At 41.3% G+C, this 20,504-nt stretch overlaps 2 protein-coding genes across 17 annotated transcripts in view; one reads left to right on the forward strand and one right to left on the reverse strand.

Annotated features, from left to right (window-relative positions):
• LOC102088507 (acyl-coenzyme A synthetase ACSM4, mitochondrial) overlaps positions 1–20,504 on the forward strand; it is a 164,663-nt gene that overhangs the window by 136,031 nt on the left and 8,128 nt on the right. For 12 of the 16 annotated variants that reach the window (XR_010466344.1, XR_010466345.1, XR_010466346.1 and 9 more), the window contains 7 exons: positions 2,270–2,393; positions 8,120–9,393; positions 10,450–10,597; positions 12,891–13,053; positions 13,974–16,407; positions 19,096–19,361; positions 19,614–19,824. Coding sequence is in view for 12 of the 16 variants with exons in the window: in XM_065031050.1 (XP_064887122.1) it covers positions 19,161–19,361; positions 19,614–19,824 (412 nt within the window). In the remaining 4 variants the exon portion in view is untranslated. Of the gene's footprint in view, positions 1–2,269; positions 2,394–8,119; positions 9,394–10,449; positions 10,598–12,890; positions 13,054–13,973; positions 16,408–16,430; positions 19,014–19,095; positions 19,362–19,613; positions 19,825–20,504 lie in introns of those variants that run through there. The other 4 variants (XM_065031047.1, XM_021291904.2, XM_065031049.1 and 1 more) reach the window with 4 other exon arrangements.
• PDILT (protein disulfide isomerase like, testis expressed) lies at positions 1,285–16,860 on the reverse strand. The gene is given in 8 exon segments (XM_065030629.1): positions 1,285–1,356; positions 2,990–3,015; positions 3,655–3,797; positions 5,443–5,567; positions 6,406–6,516; positions 7,238–7,375; positions 9,560–9,690; positions 16,842–16,860. Coding segments are annotated over 8 exon segments (765 nt in total).

Here is a 20,504-nt window from a genome sequence, read left to right on the forward strand (position 1 = left end):
CCAGAGAACTTGTGTCTGATGTCCAAAGGAGAATTGTCGTCTTTAGTTGTGTATTATAGAAAGAGTTCTGACATACTTCGGTGGTTGAACTGGCAAGTCGCTTCTTGTGTGTGATGTTTGTAAATCAAGTCCTGATAATGGGTGCTGAGAAGCACTTACTGTTAAATGCATCCCACGCTGTCCAGCTGGAGTGGGAGTTTCATCCCACAGCAAACGTAGATTGATCTATTTAAAACCAGCACCCTGGTATCTGGGATCCCATGGTGTCCTCTTGCCGCTAAGTGAGACTTTGATTTGATTTGCACTGTATTGCAATTCTATCAAAAATTTACTCTATACTAAAAAAAATAAGAATTAAGTTTCACTTGGCATCTTCGAAGAAAAATCTGGCTGTAAATAATAATAAGTCAGCTGTGGTTCACAATTAGAAGTGAAGGAGTGTGGTGCATCTCTCTGATCTACTTTTCTGACTTTTGAGCTAGTTTCCCTTTTTAGCTTTAAGCTACTTTTCCCCTTGTAGGTGATGTTTTCTGGGACAGAGGGAGCTGCAGCCGGCAGAAGCCTGAAGCATCTGATCAGTGGTCTTCACCAATTTCAGATAGTCTAAGTAAACTGCTCAAGAAACTAGGTCCAAGACTTACAAAACCCAGGTGGACCATATTAGAAATGGTGATCTAGCACAGAACGTGCTTCCACAAGAATCCTTTTCCATTAAGAGGATTTAATTGCAGTCTCAATGAATGTTTTCCCCAGCAGAGATTAAGCTGTACTTGTCAAGTATCGACATAAACTGGTTTACATTCTGTGTCATCTCGTTAACTCCTCATCAATGAAGGCTGACTGATGGCCTCGTGAGGTCAGTGTGCTGTGTGTTGAGTGCCACTTATCTGCAAGAACTGTGAAGTAGAGAAGTTAATATTTAATCTTAAATCTCTAAGTGCAGGTATTTAATTACATGTTGCAGCCTGGATAATAAACAAGCCATCTGTTATGAACTGCACTTTTTAGCAAATAGTTGTAAAATGTAAGATGTCCAATACTTTAAAATTGTCCATCTCTTGTTGTCTTGTGTAACAGGTGAGAGTTAGGACATCCTGATCCTGATAAAACTAGGAGTTAAATTGGATTCACAAGAGAGATTACACATAATGAGCCATTGATATTGAATTCTTTACTTTCATTTTTTGATCCTTCTCTGTGTTGCCTTGAGATGATTCATTCTTCTAGTGAGTTCCTTCCAGGAAGGATTCCCCACAATCCTCAGAGTTTCGCTCTTTCTCTGTACTATTGAAGTTCTTTCTCTGTTATTACAGTTTCTTTTTAGCTGAGATCCTCTTTGATTCCTTCTGAAGGATCCTTTTAAAAAGCAAATGCAGGAGCAAAGCTGCTTATTACTGATATTCACAAAGAGACTTTGCTCTAGTAGTTCTTTACTTCCAAAAAAAATTTAAGATTTTATGAAATGCACATATTAATCTTTTCAACCAAGGAACCTGAGCATGTTAATGAGGTCAGAAGTAGCGCAGCTGTTGCTAAAATGTGTTATGTTTTCAAACCTTTACACTGGTTATGGCAAAGCTGAAATGAGGCTTTGTGTGAAGGTTTAATAAAAACTTAGAGAACTATGTTTTGTAAGCTGATGGGCATAAGACAATCTTTCCTAGGCAATCCCAAAGAAACTACCTTCTGTTTCTCTTGTTTGGGAATGCCCTGAGGTAAGGATGCAGAGTTCCTCCAACAGAGGACTTGATATCAAGCACTGTACTGCAAATGGTCTAATACCACAGTCTGCTGGGAAGATTTGCTGGGTGTCAGGTAAGGATGAAGAATGTGAACAGATGAGCAAACGCTAATTACTCACCCCTTTTGCTACCTAGAGCATTTTTTTTAATGGTGTTTCCTGAGCCGGCTTTTTTACTTCTTCTTTAATGGAAAATAAAGCATGAAGGCAAGTTGACAGAATATGCACTGCCCTAACATTGTACGTGAAAGACTGTACGTAGGACTCAACATGAGTGTTTCAAACACATCACTAAAGAGTGTGCAGCAGAGGCAGACACCAAACAGAGGCTTTCGGTATTGGAGAACAGAAGCGTCAATGTCTGGGCAGAGCTGGAAGTCTGATCTATCATTGCAGACTTCTTTGTCTCAGTTTTAATTTAGTCGTCTGTCTCCATCTGTAACCACCTATTTGAACAGTGAATTTGGAAGCAAATCAAAGCCTCTGGTGGAAATATCTGAAAACTCAACCCTGTTTCTCCTCCCACAGACAGTTTCCCTGCTACTCGAGAAGAGCGTTAATGGTAACAACTGCTACCCTGTGGGTCTGCTTCCTCACTTCCAGGCAGAGTGGGCCCATGATTGGGAGATTTCAAATACTGTTTAATTTCAGGGTATTTGTAAGTATGAAACAATCCTTTAACAGTTAATGAAAGTTGTTACTGGTACTTTTTGACAAACTGACGTTTATTATGAGCATTTAGTGGGTTTCTGCTTTTCTGCATGAAGACTGAACATGGTGTGAGTGTGCAGGACTGCAGTTCGATACATTAGAAGCCGTGCATGCACATCAGAGAGGGAAATCTCTCCCTGAAAGATTAAATGAGGGCATGGGAAAATGCTTTAGAATTTAATTTAAGTTCGGGACCAAGAAGAAAAATGAAAAGCTTACTAATGTTTTAATTAGAACAGTGTCTTAGATTTTTTTTTTTCTGCTTCAGAAATATTTTCTTTTTAATTAGATTATCTATGTAGATGGAGAAATGTAACTATTTAAGATTTTTCTTTGCCTTCTCTTTCTGCAGCATTTTTGCTTTATTGCGTAACATAGTTGATGCATTAGGTAGCATTTTTTAAAGATCATTGGTCTTGACAACAAATATTCCAAGTTTAGACCATGATACACGAATGGAGTAAAATGGTGTAAGTGTATAGAAGAAAGTTTTAGGATTTGAGTTTTGTGAAAATGTAGATACAACAAGAGCAGTACCAGCGTTTGAGAGGCTATAGTCATACCTGCTCCAGAAACAACTGGCACAGGGGGCAGTATAGTTAGTTGTCTATTTACGTGAATGCTGTGTGTTTGTTCTACTGAAGTAACTAAGGCACAAACTAATCCCGGCTGGCTGTTGCAGGGATAGGGCAAGGGTTTCTTGCTGGGAAGGGTCCAGCAGGAAAGCCGCTTCTCTTTCAGACGGAAGAGGAAAACAATAGTTATAATTTGCTAAACCACAATTTCTCTCTGGGATTTAATCCCAGAGCATTATAACCAGACAGCTTCACTTCAACTTTCCTTTTGTCCTTGGAAGACAGCCTGACTCATACAGAACAGCATGTTGTAATGTTCCGTTGTACAACATGACATTCTAGTGTCATTTTGTCTTTCAACACTGAGATTTTATATGGCCTTGACAAATATTTACTTAAAGGATGCAGTGTTACTCAGTACGACCCTAAGTCTGCAAAGGTATCACAATGTTTCCATAGATATGACAATTTTTTTCTTCAGTGCTTTCATCAGATGACAAAAATTCATTAATCTGGGCTTCTGTAAAGTGCAAAGATGAGTTCAGTGTGTATGTATAATAGCTTTCATTTTTCACTTCCAATTGATCATGTTGAAGCAACTTAAAAACTGAATACATTGACACTTACAAAACATAGCAAACACAGTCATGGTCTTATTAAAGACAATCCTGTTGAAATTCTTCCCAACAAGCACTTTGACAAGCATCTTGTTCCAGACCTCTAGAATTTCTTCACTAGGGAGGTGTAGCTGAGCAGAAACAGAAACACGGCTGTGAAAGTGCGGGGAGCGTTGAGAAACTGCACTCCAGCTCAAGTTAATGTGAGACTAATGGGATGTTTCTCTACCTAATGTGCACTATTACTGTACGTTATTTTTTTATATCTCTACATCCTATTCAGCCTTCATGTGCTATCACCTTCTGTCTTGTCAGTGGGGAGCTGGCTTCTCAGACCTCTGAATAACTGGTAGTCAGAATTATAATACTTGTCCCTTTCTTCAATATGGGCTCCATAGTAGGTTGTCTGAAAATGACCCTTTGGAACACAGCTGCATCCATTGTCCTGAATTCCTGCTGCCCAGTGCTCAGAAGATAGACTACTGAAAAACTTACCTATTGTGGGCTCTCAGAAGTGATGTAAAACACACCAGAAAGTGCACGTTGCTGCTTAAATCCCCACCTTCACCACCAGTCACAGTCCCCACGACTCGTACAATTTACAGTATACTAGCTGGCAATTTCCTTTTACAGCACAGCCCAGTAGTAGAAAGGGACACATTGCCCGTGGAAGCTGTTCCCTGCTGTGACTGTGCTACCCAAGCAGATCCTGGTTGAGAAGACATCCCCTCCTCTTCTGTCCTTCTGCCCCCTCCAACACTGAAATCAGGATCTGCTACTCAAATCCTTGTTTCATTGGTATCCACCAAGGCAAATATTATCTGATAATAAAGAGGAAATCATGCATCTGGTTGAGTCTTCCAGCTTTGGTTTAGCCATTTCAGAGAAATGGACCACGGAGCTCAGCAGTGGGTTAGGACCTAACCTTAAAACAATGAATTGTGTAGAGCCATGTTTTGGTCTCTGTTGAACAACCAGCAGCTCTGGGGACTTTTTTATTCCTTGAACCTACTTAATAACAGATGCTTAAGTAGCCAAAAGGAATGAAGCTTTTCCCTCTGTCCTTTCACAGTGGTTTGCTATCACCTATTTTAGTAACACTTCTAAATTACCCTTCAGAACTCTTATTTCTCTTCCTAATAAGTCTTAACAGGACAAAGGAGCTGAAACACCTGTAATCCATATGTCTTTACAGATACTAATGTGTGATATTTTATTACTAGATGACATACCATTCTTCAGTGTCTCACATACTTGGAGCAGGAGTAGCACCACAGTGACTGACAATGGAAAACTGAAATACTTTTGTGTGCGACGTCCTATACTTGTTTATTGTATACGTGCAAACGTGTTCTGTGAGCAAGGCTATGCAGATACCTTGCAATATTTCTCAGGTTTTGTAGCTGGTTCAAGCTCTTCGTTCAGTCAGTACCCTGAGATCCTCATGGCATTTCCTGGTGGTGGCAGAAATTGCTAGAACATTGCTAGAACTATCTTGGGTTGGAAGTTGCTCCTATCAATTCATATTTGTAAAATCAGAAACAGGTTTATTGAGAGCAGCTGGAATTGGTGTTGGTTTGTGTGATCTTTGCATTTTAAAGAATAATTTTCAAGTGAAGTTTTACTTTTCAGCCTGTCTCCCTAACAGATTAAAGCAAGAGTTAGGGAAACTGGTTTTAAATGGTTTGGTAGAAATAGAAGATGGACTGACAGCAGTGTACTTTCACCAGCAACATTGGTGAGTGTTTTTCCATTGATCTTTCAGCATTCGTATTTGCAAAGCAGGATTCAGCATTACGAACCTTTCAATTCTGCAGCAGCAGACTTGTAGTTTTCATGAAGCCCATTGAAAGTCTCTGAGTTCGTTGGGGTGAACAGCAGGATGTGTTTTTCAACAGGGACATCAAAAATCTTCACAGATGTCTGAGAAACAAAAGACTCAACATCTGTTCCACTCTTTGTAAGCAGAACAGTGAATCAGAAGCTCACAGTGTCAGTTCCGTTCAGTTCTGCCACTGCAAATTTTACTTTTAAGACTCAGTTCCCAATGATTTCCATAGCCATTGGAGTTTTTTTTCATTGTTTTAAGGAATACAGTGAGAAGAATCAGCAGCTGCTGCCTCTTTTCTCTGTTCCAGGAAAAACCTCATTGTTATTCATAGATTTTTACAGCCAAAAGAGACTGTTATGATCTTCTAGTCTGACCTGTATAACACACACTGAAGAATTAGTGCTAAAGATGTGCTGAAAGCAGAAGGCAAGGAGGCCCAACTGCAGCAGCCGGAGGAGCTGGACCAGGCTGGGTTGTGCCATTGCACCTGGGTGGCATCAGCAGCTCCCCTCTCCGTCCCTGCCCAGAGCTGCCCTTGTTCTCATGCCACCCCATGATCAGAGGCAATGGGATACCCCCAGGCAGGCAGGTATTTCCATGTCTTTCCCTTTCTACCTGCACTAGCAACAGTTATTGCTGGTGTCTTTCTTCCTTGTCTTGGCCCAGAGGATCCGGTTGCCGCGTGGTAGAAGGGTTGGAGCTGGGATTAGGGACTGACGTTCCCACCTCCTGCCCCACTTTGCTGCCGCAGAAGCAGCCCAGGCCATGGTGTTGTCTCCTCAGGAGGGAGGTGTTTGCATGTTCAGGCAAGTTCACTGTCTGGCCAGCCGTTCCCCATCTGCTCTAAGAAACAACATCCTCGAGCCTCTTTTCTGCTTGGGTTCCTGTCTTTCTACTGTGGCTTTTGTTAATACAGAGAAATACGCACACCTCAGGATCATCTTCAGTGACCAAATCCAAGGTAAAGTTTTTTAGTATCCTCGTTAGATCCAGTTTGTTCTGTCTCCCATCTTCAAGCACTTCATTATGCACAGTTTTTCCCTTGGACAAATAGTGAAGTTTGTGGGTTTGTTTGCTGTATCAACTATAGGAACAAAGAGGCTGTCTTTACTCTGAAATGTTCTCGGCTTTGCTGTTTCACGATCCTCAGTAACTGAAGTTCCATAACTTGTACAATAGATGTCACAGCTAGATCACAGAACAAGATTACAGATAAAATTCAAGGTACATCTGACAGTTTTAATTTGCTCAGTAATCTTAATATACTGCAATATACCTTTTCTATTTCTGTACACACTATCTGTGACATACACTTAGGATGCCCTTGGTCTGACTACTTCATGGCCTAAATGTTGGTGCTACTTATGTGTGGTTTTGTTCTTGTTGTTGGCCATGTCTGTTGCTGAAGATGGCCAAAAACAATGCAAAGGAAAAGAGGTAAACATCTGCAAAACTCCCTGAACCTGGCAGTACATGTTGTTTAGAATGTGGGTTGGAAAGTAAAGTTATTTTATACAGATCCTTAAGTATAAATTAGGAGCTTGAATGTAGGCAGCCAGACTGAAAATATCAGTTGTCCAAAGGTTGCTATTTGCCTCTTACTTGCCTCTCCTGTCTGTAAATGCGATATTTTTTGTGTTAAGCTGTTTGAGTTTCAAGTAGGAAATAATCTAACCTGAAAAATTCCCAAACAGCCTTTCCGTAGCTCAAAGCTGCCACGACAGCTCACTGCACCTTGCCTGCTAGGCTTCTGTGCTCCTGCCTTCCTAAACACAACACAGATGTTCTTCTGGATGCCATAGTTAGCATAGACGTCCTCGCTGGCTGTTATCCTGAAAAGCCTCTCTGGCACATCTCTTGCTGTCTCACAGAAAACCTCCACGCTGTCATTGTGATGTTCCTAGTCCCCAAAAGAGTCTTTATTACCACTGTGTCCTGCATCCTGCTAGGATGTGTTGGAGTGAGAGCTACAGGTGAGGCAGGATCCTGAAAACTTGTGAGGTACTGAGGAACAGTGTCATTGTAAACTGTGTATAGCTTGTCATGATTACATCCATGGGGAGATCCTAGGAGCGCTGTGACACCGCTGGTGCATTCACCTGTCCAGCTGGTGTTGGCTGACCTGGTTCAGTATGGATGGTGCATGGTCCCCAATGTCCTTCCTGTGCTCCTCTCTTCTGCCCTGCACCCCCCGGCATTTCCGTGCTCTGCAGATGGGGAAGGATGGTGCCAACAGCTTTGCGCAGCCGGCAGGATGAGATGGATTAGAGAGGAGGGCTCTCGGCTTGCAAGAGGACCTGACAGATGTGTTTGGTGCTTTGAGTGCTCTTCAAGGCAGGGACCTTGACTCCTACATCTGTCAAATAGTCACCATGCTGTCCACCCTCAAACCAATAGTGAATAAGCATGATGAAAGGCAACAGCACCTCCAGATTTGATTTAATCAGACAATTATTTCATGCTAGATGAATAGTAATTTATATGCTGAGACGTCCCAGCACATCCTGGCACTCACATTTTTGAGCAATCTGTGACTAATGGAAGGCCAAATACAGCTCTCTGTGTGCTTGGACACTATTTTGTTGGTTTCAACCCATTAAATTTCTGACATGCCCTAGCTCATGCTCATGTATTGTCATTTCAGCCCCTGAGTGAAATCAGAGTCCAGTCAAACACGTGCAGGCAATACCCGCTGTCAGCGGGGTCAGGAGATCTCCGGCATCACTGCAATACCAACGGATTCTCAATCTGGCCCAGCACTGGAAATCTGCCTTCCTTCGTCAACGGCCGCAAAGCAAAATTCTGGGCACTCTGAGCATTTTCACAGTTTGTCCTATTACACTGTATGTGTTCACTGGCTCTGTTAGCATGAGGCATTCTGGTAATGAATCCTGTTTTCCACGTCGAGAAAACCTGGACTATGCAGTGTAGCCAGCACATTTTGGATCTTATCAGTTCAGGTGTGAGTCCAGACGCTGCTTTGAACTGGGCAGAGAGGTGCCAGAATAAAAGTCTCTTCAGTTGGAGAAAACTCTTAATTGAGTGTTTCAGATATTAAAGATTTCAAGGACACATTGAAAAAGCAGGAAAAAGTGTTCCTATTTTACAGACTTCTGACTGCATGACTTGACAGCTGAAATTACTTTTGCACTATTTGACTATTGTTCTGTATCATTCAGCCCCAAATCCGAAGAACCTTTCTCAGCTCTGGAAACTCGTAGGAATTTGCTGGAGAAAGGACAACATGAGTTGGATCATATACAGCATAATATTTTATGACTTCCTACCCATGCAGATTTCTTAGCTGGCAGGATCTAAAAACCACAGTTAGTGTGATATTCCTAGAGCTGTGCTCTGCCCCCCACACCGCGTTTTGTTGAAGTTGTTTAAATCATCAGATGGAAAGATGAAAAAAGGCACTTCGGTATGTTAGACAATATTTACTGCTTTTTTTGATGGAATTAAGCAGGAAAGGACCATTCTTTCACCAGAACAGCCTGCAACTATTCATGTCTGTGATTTTACACCATGTTTGAATAGAAATGCAGCCATCAGGTGAGCCTGGATTTTTAGATCAGTTACAACTCTGGGCAGGGTTTACAACTTTCTGCATTTGGAGACTCCAGTAGCAGTATGACCCACGCCAGCAATGGGATAAGTCTCGCCAAAGAAAAGAATGGAGTTAAGTAAGGATGGGTAGGTCAACAGTTCTACCCGCTTCCCCACAACCACCAAATCTGGGACGGTTTGGCAGAAGCTCTTCCTCTGACGATACAGGGAAGTCTGTTGTGACCGGGGCTGTGCAGACACTGCCGTAACAGTGGAAGGTCTCTGTGCCTGAGTACCTGTTCAGAAAAGTGCTGTGGATATGAAATGGTCTTATCTCTACCTGGGCTGCTCATCTAGAACTGTGAAAATGTAAGTAGAAACAATCACATTTTTAAAAAATGCAGAGAAAACTGAGTGCTTGAGTTTTTCAGGTGGGCTCTGGGTCTTCTGAATGTGTGGGCTTTGGTGGTGATGGCACGCAATATATCCCAAAGTTGGAAGAGAAAACAGCCTTTTGAGTTTAACAGTGAATTACTTTAAAAAAGCCAATCACTGCCAAATCATCAGCATGTATGATGGCTTCAGCCTGATCAGTAGAGCTGATTAAAACAGTACTGGGTCCTGTTCTTTTCACCCATGTAATAAATGCTGAGGCCTGTCTGACCCCTGTGGAAGGAAAAAAGAGTTGAAATGGCCATCAAAATGAATGACAGAAATTTCTGTGCAATCAATATAGAGGCAGTGGAGGTGCAGAAGGATGCTGAATACAAATGGACTTGGGCTTCTTAGGACTGAGCTTGAAGCTGATTCAAAGTGAGCTTGGGGCATCCAAATTCAACCTGAGGTTCTGGTCACCATTTAAACCATCACTGACTTCAGAGGATCAGCGATGGATCGGTACTGTGTTTTCTGGGACCTCTGCAAATGACTGTATGTCCAATTAACTGCTTAATCACAGATGGAGAATAGAGATGAGGAAATTCAGACAAGTAGGAAACCTGTTCTGCAAGATTCCATGTGTCACAAAATCACAGTAAGCTATGAAGAGCTATCGACCTGAGGTGTAATCCAAAATGACTTCAAACCAATTGCAGATTTTATTGGATTGTCTGTTCAATTAAATTAGGTGTCAAAATTGTTCCTTCAGTGCTTGCAGAAGGGATCTGATAGTCACAGAGACGTAATAAAATTCCTCTGTGGTGCTGCAGCTTCACTTTTCAGTTTAGACATAAGAAACAAAGCTGAAATGTTACAGTTGTCCTTTAATTCTGGATTGTTCCATCTTTTTGGTTCTGAATTACCCCTACCAGTTTTACTGAGATTACAGTCAGTCTGTTTATTTGGTAAATTCTCTTCCAGCTTTCAAGAGTTTTAGGAATCTTAAGTCTCTTTAAAAAATATGTTTTCTAACTATCATATTTTCAGAAGAATTGGAGCTGCAAGTTGAGGATCATGGCATTAAAATCTCAGCCATAAAGTAACCCTTTGACCTCTGTGCGTCATCCTGGTCGGACCAGAGCAAGAGTCCAGCAAAGGGTTAATGAAAATTGTATGTGAAAAAGTCCGTATGGTGGTAAGTGCTAGAGTCAAGATGTACAGTACAAGTGGATTATCGAAGATGCAAGTCCTGGTATTGTGCATTTTAGCAATATGACAAGATCAAAAATTGAGTCAGACTGTTTTACTGCCATCAAGTCATTTTGCAGCAGGCTGCACTGCAACTAGTTTAAAATACTATTTATTTTAAGGTGAAGCAGGCAAGCATCTGCTCTGGAGTGTGCAGGCTGCAGAGCAAACACAGAGCAGTATCTAGTGGTCACATAGTGCTTGACTTCTGCTGTCTAAATGCAGAATGGAGCTCTTGCAGCTTATGTCAGTGATATAACCCCTCAGCATATTTCTCATGTGGTTAATCTTTCTCATGGGTTGCTTTAAACAGGCCTGTGTAGCCTGTTCTTGCTGGCCAAATTCTGGCCTTGGAGTTGTAAATTGTGATTTTACAAAGCATAGGATTTGGCTTTCATGCTATGTCCCTTGCCAGGACAGCCATTCAAAAATTCTCTCTTCCATACAATATCTGAGTGAATTTCTTGATTTAAGCAAGTTCTTCAGTTTCTTTTGTGCTGCGGAATATACCAGGTTGTGTATGAGGAATCATTAGGTGGCCACCTGGCATTTTCAGTTGCCAGTTCTCAGTAGTTTGAAAGTCACTTGTGATAGGTGAGATTTTACTTGTTGTCATACATAAACATTTACCAGTCAAAATGTGATTGAAGTCACTATTGGTGGTACCTGTGCTCGGAACGCTTCATACTATCTTGTACAAATCATAAAGCAGAAGCCAGTTTCCTGACTTTGTGTGTCTTGCTAGTGTGTGTCTGAAATAGCTGCTCTCTGCTGAAGGCTGTGCGTGCTGGGTTACCATGCTCTGTATTCCCAGTTCTCACAAGCATACCTGTCAAATAGGTTTATCAGTTTAAAGGAGGTATTCTTGCCAATGCTATAGATTTAATCAGAGGCTGAAGGTAGGTGATTTCACTCTCCCGTATCAGCACCTCTAATGAAAGTTCAGTATGGCGAATCACGCTTTCGGTGGCATTTGTGCAGAAGCTGCTGTTTGCACAACTCTAGATGATGGGAACTTGGGAAGAAATTCAATAGCAAGGAGGAGCAAGTTACTAAAAATACTGAAGATCAGCTTTCAGCAGCAGCAGCCACAGGGGGCTCAGCAGTTAAAGAAATCAGAGCACTTGCTTTTGTACAGGCTCAGGAGGCAAACTTTACTGTCTTTTGTTTGTTTGGTGTATTAAACTTGGGACTCAACTGTATCTGCTCCGAGTACACTGGGAGATGCTTGGTGAAGTCATGTAATTTTTGTCAACTTCATCATTTTAAGAAAAAAAAACACTTTTATATATGTTCCATGAAAGAAAAACCTCTAATGAGGCCTGGATTTCCCAGGATTGCTCAAGTCAGTCCTATTCTAGTATTCTTGTCTTTGCTTAATAACTTTTCATAAAGATTTCAAATTATTTCATGTTTTCTTCTGAGCCACATATGAGCTCCCTCTTATGGCTAAATGGCAAAATTATTTTCCTTGGTTTAGGAAGTATACCTGCATATTACAGACCCTAGTGAATTCACAGTGTGTTGTTAGATGCACAGGGTTTCGCTCCAGCCTGTTTCTGTCGCTGGGCTACCCGGGGGAATTGCAGTGAACTAGAAGTGCAAATGGAGCAGGTTCAGGACCAAACTCTTGTATGTTTAATGTAGTAAATGGGAGTAAGTAATCTTGTTGGGGTGATTCTCTGTACTTGGTGGAATTACGGCAGCAATGATTTTGGCTGTGTGAACTAAATGTAGAGAAGCATATTCAGTTATACACTTGGAAGGTGAATTAAAATCCAAGTTCTTACATGTGTACAGAGGTAATTGTATGTTTAAAACCAGGGGTAAAAACAGCTTGCTATCTTGGTGTATTCTTCATCTGAGCATCTGTATTTTTCTTCTCAGCAGCATAATAGATCGGTACATCCTGTCATTACATACCATTATCTTATCAATCTTATCAATGCACAAGACAGTTTACCTTTGCAGTCTATGGGATCTTCCCTGCTGCCATCCACAAGAAATGTCACTGTAAGAAGTTCTCAAACATTATTTTCTCAAATCATACCCACTGGCTGCGTGTGGCAGCTTATCCCAGAGCAGCCAGAGCGAATTCTGGGCTCACCAGGAGGAGGCTGTGTGGCTCTGGGGGTGCTGTGGAATGAGGAGCAGGATCCAGCACGTTCTAGCTAACTCCAAGGCAATGTTTTACACCAGAGGCAATGTCAATATAATGATTTTTTTCCTAATAACTTAAGGCTGCGCAGCTGGTTTACCACCACTGGGAATTTGGAAGATGAAATGCTTATTGCACACTGAAACAGGACTCTCTTGGGAAGGGGCAGAAGAAATTGTTGGTGAAGTCCAGACACAGAAGCTGAAGCCATTTGGAGTCTTCCCAAATATACAGGGAGTACTAAGGTGATGTATGGACATTAGATATGTATGTAGATTGTCTGGGGGTTTTAGGATCTGTTTTTCTCTTAAATATTTCTATTCCAAACAGTTATTTTATGAATATTCTCTTTCCACTGAGTGACCTGAATAGGCAGAGTTGCAGGTAACGAGTTGTGGAACTAGTAATGTAAGTAGCATGCTTAGATAATGAAGGTTGGTGGAGTTAGCTCCTGGCTGGAGCTGGCAGAAGTTTGGGACTCCATCCCATAAAAAGCAGTCATTGCACTCACAGACCAGTGAAAATCCAAGTCCCATTCACCTGATAACTGCGAGACCGAAGTTCAGGGAGTGAACAGCCTTCTTCATCAGACAGATAAAAACTGTTTCCTTGACTACCCAGAAATAGTGTGGAAACATCCATCACGTACCTTTCCCCTGCTCTTCAGCTTTCCATCAATTCCTTTTCATTCCCCTCATTCTCTGTTTGCCTCCCAGGTGCTTTATTTCTCAAGTTGCTTTAGTGTTGCAGGAAATCATCACTCCTCTTATTTGGAGCCCTTTCTTGAGTTTTGTTTTAGATTTTTATTGACATCAATCACTTTGGGCATTCGAGAGAGAAAGCAGCTGCTGAGGCTAACACAGCACCCCAGGCTCCGGACTGGAGGAGAGCTGGTACCGGTGGAGTATGAGGTTGGACAGGTGAAAGGTAGCAGAGTTGGTGGCACCGTCACCAGGGAGGACATGGGTGGGTGGTGGGACATCTGTGTAAACCAGCATGTGCTGCCACAGCTGCCAGAAGCAAGAGGCTCCTCACGAGTTGTCAGCCTGGGAAACAGCATTGTATTAAAAATGGGAGAATGTCATCATTATCAGTAATATTTTTTGTGTCGTAAGTAAAAAGAAGGGTAATTTAAGTGTTTGAGATTTTTAAATTATTTTCCTAGGTGGTGTTTTTGACCTGTCTTTTGGAAGCATCATTGAATTCCCTCTCGCACTCTGCACTGCTGTTTTGTGAAGTGTCCTTTTCAAAACAGATGTGGACCTCCAAAGGAACATCTTAACAGATAACAGATTGTCACCACTTGATCATGGGTACAGAAAATCCTGAAAATAAATTATCCAGCACCTGAGAACAACTCAAGCTCTTTGGCTCGGATATGGGAAGAAATAAAAAGTCACAGAACTACGAGAGTTGAAAGCACCCTTGTGGTGTCCTCTTGAATTTCTATTCTCTTTTGGTTTTGATAGCAATTGAGGTGCAGCCAGTCACTTTTTTAAATCACTTGCAGAGAGGGGACTGTAGCACCGTTTCTGCAGCCACTTTGCTCAGACAGTGTTTGCGTGTTGCCTTTGGGAGAAAAAGGCCCCACAATGGAGAACAACATTGCATTTTTCAGCACCTTCTCTGACAACTAGAATTTCCCCTGTTTTAGGAACTGCTGTAAGAACGCTTCCCTCTAAAGGTCATATAGAGCAAATCTTACACACTCCTTCGTGCCCCAAAAGAAGGGTGGTGGATGTGGGGGGATTGCCACATTTTTCATTTCATGAGCTATAATAAAGTCTACATATTTGGGGATTTAAATACATTTTTGTATTTTATGTCTCGTATGTCAGCAACTCTAATGTTGTTGGTTTTGTTTTCCATGGACAACCAGTGAACCAGATTAACGTGAAATCACCTGTACTTTGAAAGTGAAGCCTGAAAAACTGAAAGGGAATGCAGATTTTAAATCAGATTGTCAAAAACGCTGATTTTTTTACAGCTTAAGCCACTAGCAGCCTTGTTTTAGGCAATCTAAAATAATTTATGAGAAACCAGTCTTACCTCTCTGAGGAATTTACAGTGTGACTGCGTAAGGATCAAGAACAAGGTGGGTATCATGATGTGTCGTCATCTCTATCTTAGAGAAAGTCAGAGTATATTGTGCCTGAAACCACACCAAATGGATATGGCAAAAGTGAGAAGAGAACCAGAAATCTTGTATTTTGAGAGACTCAGCACATCAGTAACCTGAGTAAGCTGCTACTTTTTTTTTTTCATACTGCAACTTACTGAACTAAAATATATTGAAATGTGGTCAGAGAAATTTTTTGCTGATACATAAATGTGTTTTATGGCCCTATAGCATTCTTGGAGTATACATGAAAGCATGATGAGTTCCTCCTTCTTTAGCTAATTGGTGATGGCCTCCAGTTTCATTCTACATCTCTATTGATGGTGTAGTGATTGCTGCAGACATTGTAAACATGTCTTTTGTCATGCTAAATACTGATTTCCTAGCTATTAGTTTCTGGCATGGTAAAAATCATTTTAGCAGTTCCACTTTTCATTTTTTGCATAGGCTCTTTTTAGAGTTTTGCTAGAGATATAGAATTTTGTCTTTAGAAGACTCTTGAGATGAAGGATGGATTCACTTTTAACATATCAGAGTAGAAGCATGTTAATCTTGCTGCAGTTGCAAACTTTCTTGTGTGACCTTGAATTTTCCCATTCTCTTCTGCAGTGAGACACAGCCCATAATCTCCTGTGCAGACCTTTGTACTTTTAAACTGATGTTTGCAGTTCACTTGAGATCTTTTGCTATGCAAACATCAAGGATTATTCTACAGTTTGGATCCTTATTTAAAACATTCAATAAAAGAAACGTTTGTGAGAGACACCTACATAAGGGACACATGCTCATCAGTAAGTCTGTGCAGCAGGCAATCAGAACATCATTTAGTGATTCTTGTACCTGGCCGGACACATGTTTCCACTGTCCTGCTCATTTTTATATGCACAGCTCACAAACAATTTAAGTGGCTCTCTTCAGATTATTTCCTTCTAAACTGACTGACACAGGTTTCTGATGAAGCCTACAGGAATAAGGCACCCACGTTCCATGATCTCTCACACTGCATTAGGTTCCTATGGGAAGCTCAGTAGTAAGAAATACCTATTCTGGGTGGTTTTGAGCTGTTTGCTTTTACCTCCTGTGCTGAGGAGACTGTTGTATGCTGAAATCAGTATTAGCACAGGAGTGAGTATGCTTTGGATGTTGGCTTTATGAGTGAGCCAACCACCTGATCTGTATAATTGATTCAAGATAAGTCATGCCCCCCTGCTTTCTAGAAGTTGCCCTTTTTGCAAACTGTGTATATACATAGGCAGCTATTTCTTGTGTTTGTTTTTGTTGTTTGTTTGTTTGTTTTGTTTTTTCTAACAATATCACCTTCGGCTTTTGTGCCTTGAAAAGTAGACATTTGTCTTTAAGAGTAACCCCCATCTTGCCTATTAAATGTCATTATCTCAGCATAGATTGTCAGTCACTGGCAGCAGGAATCCTACGGCTGACTCGGTGCCTCACTGGATATACAAATGTTCTGCTAGAAAAGGTAAACATCACTTTTTCATAAAGGAAAGTGCACCTGGCACACAAAGAAGCAGCACAAGGTCTGCACTACTCATGTTATCCCCATGTTTATCTTGGAACTGAAAACATTTTGCTGGAAAGGACAGGAGCAGGTATTCTCAGAGATCTGGGGAGCCCAGTCTGGGGCTGGGCCTTTTCCTGAATTCTTCTGATAGGTAGGAGAAAGTGGCGTTAGCATGGGCTCTATGTCCATTTTGTGCTTCCCAAAACATGCCACTGGCCAAATTAAAGGCTCACAGCACAAGAGCTGTAAGAGACTTGGAGAGGTCATTTCTCTGGCCTAAGGCAAGTTAAATTGTATCTAAACTAGTCTTGATATCTATTTGACTAATATGGTTTTAAATATTGCCATGAATGGAGATACCAAAGCCCATGATCCTCCAGTGCATCATTCACCTTCCAGATACATGGTCATCTTTATTCCTTCCTATGCTGCCTGCTGTGCTTCAACCTGTTATACTGCAGTGAAAATGAAGAACAGCTTAATACCCACTTCTTTGCAAAAACAGCGTATTTGGGTACATTTAACGTGTCTCCTCTGAGTTGCAGTACGGTCAGTTGCTGACATGGGCTGATGCACTGTACTTTCCCCCTGGGCTGGAGCATATTGGGGCTGTTTCTGCCTCTCTGGCCTGGGAAAGCCTTGAGCATGAATGCTCTTCACTGGACTGTTTGGGGGATGCCACAGACTGGAGCAGAAGAGCAGTTTCAATTGAGCGTTGAGATCGGGTGCTCTTAGCTGGGCTTGTGTCCACAGCAGAGTAGTAGGCATGTTGCTTGTGTGCTGTTTGCATTGTTTTCAGACATTGTTCTCCGTGCCTTCCCAAAAACCAAAGAGAACCTTGAACCTCTGTTCTTGTGTCCTTCCCCATCCTCTTTATGTCACCCCTTCATCTTCTTTCTTGTTGCACAACACAGTTGGGATGAGGGCAGCAGAGTGACGCATTTCTGGGTCATTACTTTCTTTGGGTACTTGCCCTGCGTACTTTGCCCAGCTCGTGACAGTGGCCTGCCAGTGCTTGGCAGAAAGTCGGCGTATGTTTTTATAATAAACCTGACCTGAAAGAAGGAAGACCTGAGCCACTGTGAGGGTGGAACTGAAGGGCGTTAGGAGGACTTAGGGTCTCTGGGCAGAAGATGTCAAAGCAGGCCTCTCCTGATAAATTTTGTGGGACTGGTAAGTAGTTAATGGTGTGCAACAAGGTAAGGGTTGTGATTCTCTCACAATACATAGGCCTAAGGCAGATCCTAGAGTGTTGAAGCAAAGGCTGGAGCTCAACCTTTACCCCATGTTGGTACAGGGCCAGAACAAATCCCACTTTCTGGGAAGCATGGGATTCCTTCCCATTCTCTGTGTCTCTGTCATTGAGAATGGGTTGAGAAGAGAAATTTTTCCGTCCTTGCTTTTGTTCTGGATTTCTGAAGCTGATTTCTGGCAGCCGCACAGATTTCCTTTGTGATCTGGGGAATATTACTTTGTCTCTCATGATGTAAGTTCCCCGAATAGTTGCATGTTCACATAGATTGTTTATTTAGAGAGCCCGTTTTAAGGAGTAGTGCATAAAATATTAAGGCTTTATGGTTTCTCAGATCAGGTGTATGTGCATGTCCCATCGAACGCTTGAAGCTGTCACTGCAGCTACACTTGCAATATGTAATGGAAAGGTGAAAGTAACTGCGCATTATCTCTGTGAGATGGGTACGCACTGTTGGCTGTTAAACAAGGACAAGGTTGTGGCACAGGAGGATTTAAAGGCAAAACTGGCTCCTTGAATTGAGGGAATATTTCCCTTAGATTTGATGGGGTGGGTAGATTCTTAAGGACTTGATTACACTCAAAACAAGGTTATCAGAAGATTCTGCAACGATCAGTAAAAATCCAGTTTTCTTTACTTGCAAGGCTGAGCTTTAAATAAATACAGTATCATCCATTCTGTCTCTTCCACATGTGCCTCTATGTCGTATAGGGAAGACTAGAAGAAACTGGAAGTGCTGGTATTTTCTTTGCTAGTTTGTTTTACAACCTGTATCATCTTTGAAGTTGTACACTTCAGCTGAAGTGCAAAGCAAATGGAAGTCTTTGGCATTTCACATTTCCTTGCCTAGTGTTTATTTTGTGTTTCTTCTATGGCTCCAATGAAAATAGAACTCACAAAGAAATAAATCAGAGATTCATCAGTTTTATTGGTGTGTAAGTTCAGTGTGAATCGCCCTCTGGTGTATGTTTAATACATAGCATAATTACAGAGGCTTAAATCAAGGGGATAAACAAAGTGTCCTCAAAACACTCTCTAACTAGTGGCATTTTATTTCTGAAAGCAGGCAAAATAAGATATAAAATGTACAGGAGTCAAGATATGGATATTTAGAAAAGGACTGTGAAGTGAGATGTGTGAGTGAATGAGGAATGAGATTCATTCATCAGCTGACAAAGCAGAGGATAACGATTATGATGAAAGAATAGTGCACAATCTCTTTGCCAGAAAAAGAGGAACACTTACTTTAAGAATCACATAAAATAATGGAGAAAAACAAGGAAGCCCAGCAAGAACCTAGTTATTCAAGCTGGTTCGTATTAGTTTATCCAACATCACAAACCAGACAGCATCCGATACCTGGCTGGTTTTAAATGTATTTTCTTTCATTTCAGATGACTGATTCCTGTAGGTGTGTATCTGATTTTTTTCCCCACTGTCTGATAAAACATCATTTATCATGAGAACATTTATTAAATCATGGATTCCTCAGTGTCTGCGGATTCTCAAGTCACCTTGCAGATTATTCCATGGATGCAACAGGCTTCTTACATCTCAGATTGTTTCATATTATGACACTGTAAACCAGTGTAAAAAGGAACTGCCAGAATATTTCAACTTTGCAAGTGATGTCTTAGATGAGTGGTCGCAGCTGGAAAAGGTAGTATTTTTCTTTTACTTCATAGGCATTCTAACAAATCTCAGATGACACAAACCAGTTTTCCTGGTGGATTCTGGATAATATTAGCTGCAGAATAGAATACACAGTTTTATTTTCTTTGTCAGAAATACAGGTATCACTTTAAGAGACTAGTTGCCAGAGATTATTTGCTTAGTCAGAAGTTATTTTGGATTGAAATTAGCCCTTTGAAGGATTGTCTTCATATTTTAAATCTTCTATTGTGTGTTCTAGGATGGAAGACGACCAGCAAATCCAGCTTTTTGGTGGGTAAATGATGAGGGAGAGGAGGTGAAGTGGAGCTTTGAAGAGCTGGGATATCTCTCTAGGAAAGCAGCTAATATACTTTCTGAGGCATGTGGTTTGCAGAGAGGAGACAGAGTTATAGCAGTTCTGCCTCGTGTTCCCGAGTGGTGGCTACTGAATGTAGCCTGTATGCGAACAGGTGAGTAACCTCACTTATCACATGAAAGAAAATAAATAGAAAATATGAAAAATATGAAAAATTCATTTGAAAAAAATGTAAATGGGAATAGGCTGCTGTGCCCTGCCTATGCTTTTGGCAGCACCTACACAGGAACCATAAGCGCTATTGTAGCAGGTGCTGAGCAGACATGGTCTGGTTAAATGGCACACTCAGCTGAAGCTAGAGAGGCTTGAAGGGTTACAATCTAAGGCCAGGTTTGACCAGATACTGCAGTAGAACTCTCCACACTGATAATGTAAGTTATATGGCTAGACTGGTTAATAATTCAATACAATTTTTTCTTACTCTGCCATTACAGTTTTATAAATTCCTAGGAAGAATTTGACCTATTGCATTTTTAGACTGCTAAAGTTCCATGATGAAACAGTTCAGCATCAACAGGGACATGATCAAGTATTTTTCTCCTATGTAATCTCTGTGATTCTTGCAGGTTGTAAATGGGGCCAAGACTCAGGGAATCCAGTTCTATTGCATCCAAGATTTTCTGGGCTGTGACATGGGAATATCATTCAGTATCTCAGTGCCTCAGTTTCCCAATTGTAAAATTTGGTGGACACCTCTGAAGGTGCAAGAAGACTGAAATAAATCTGTAGGTCAAATCTATTGAAATCCTTGGGAAAAGGAGGTATAGAAATGCA

Source organism: Columba livia, chromosome 15 (assembly GCF_036013475.1).
Source record: "Columba livia isolate bColLiv1 breed racing homer chromosome 15, bColLiv1.pat.W.v2, whole genome shotgun sequence".
NCBI classification, from domain to species: domain Eukaryota; kingdom Metazoa; phylum Chordata; class Aves; order Columbiformes; family Columbidae; genus Columba; species Columba livia.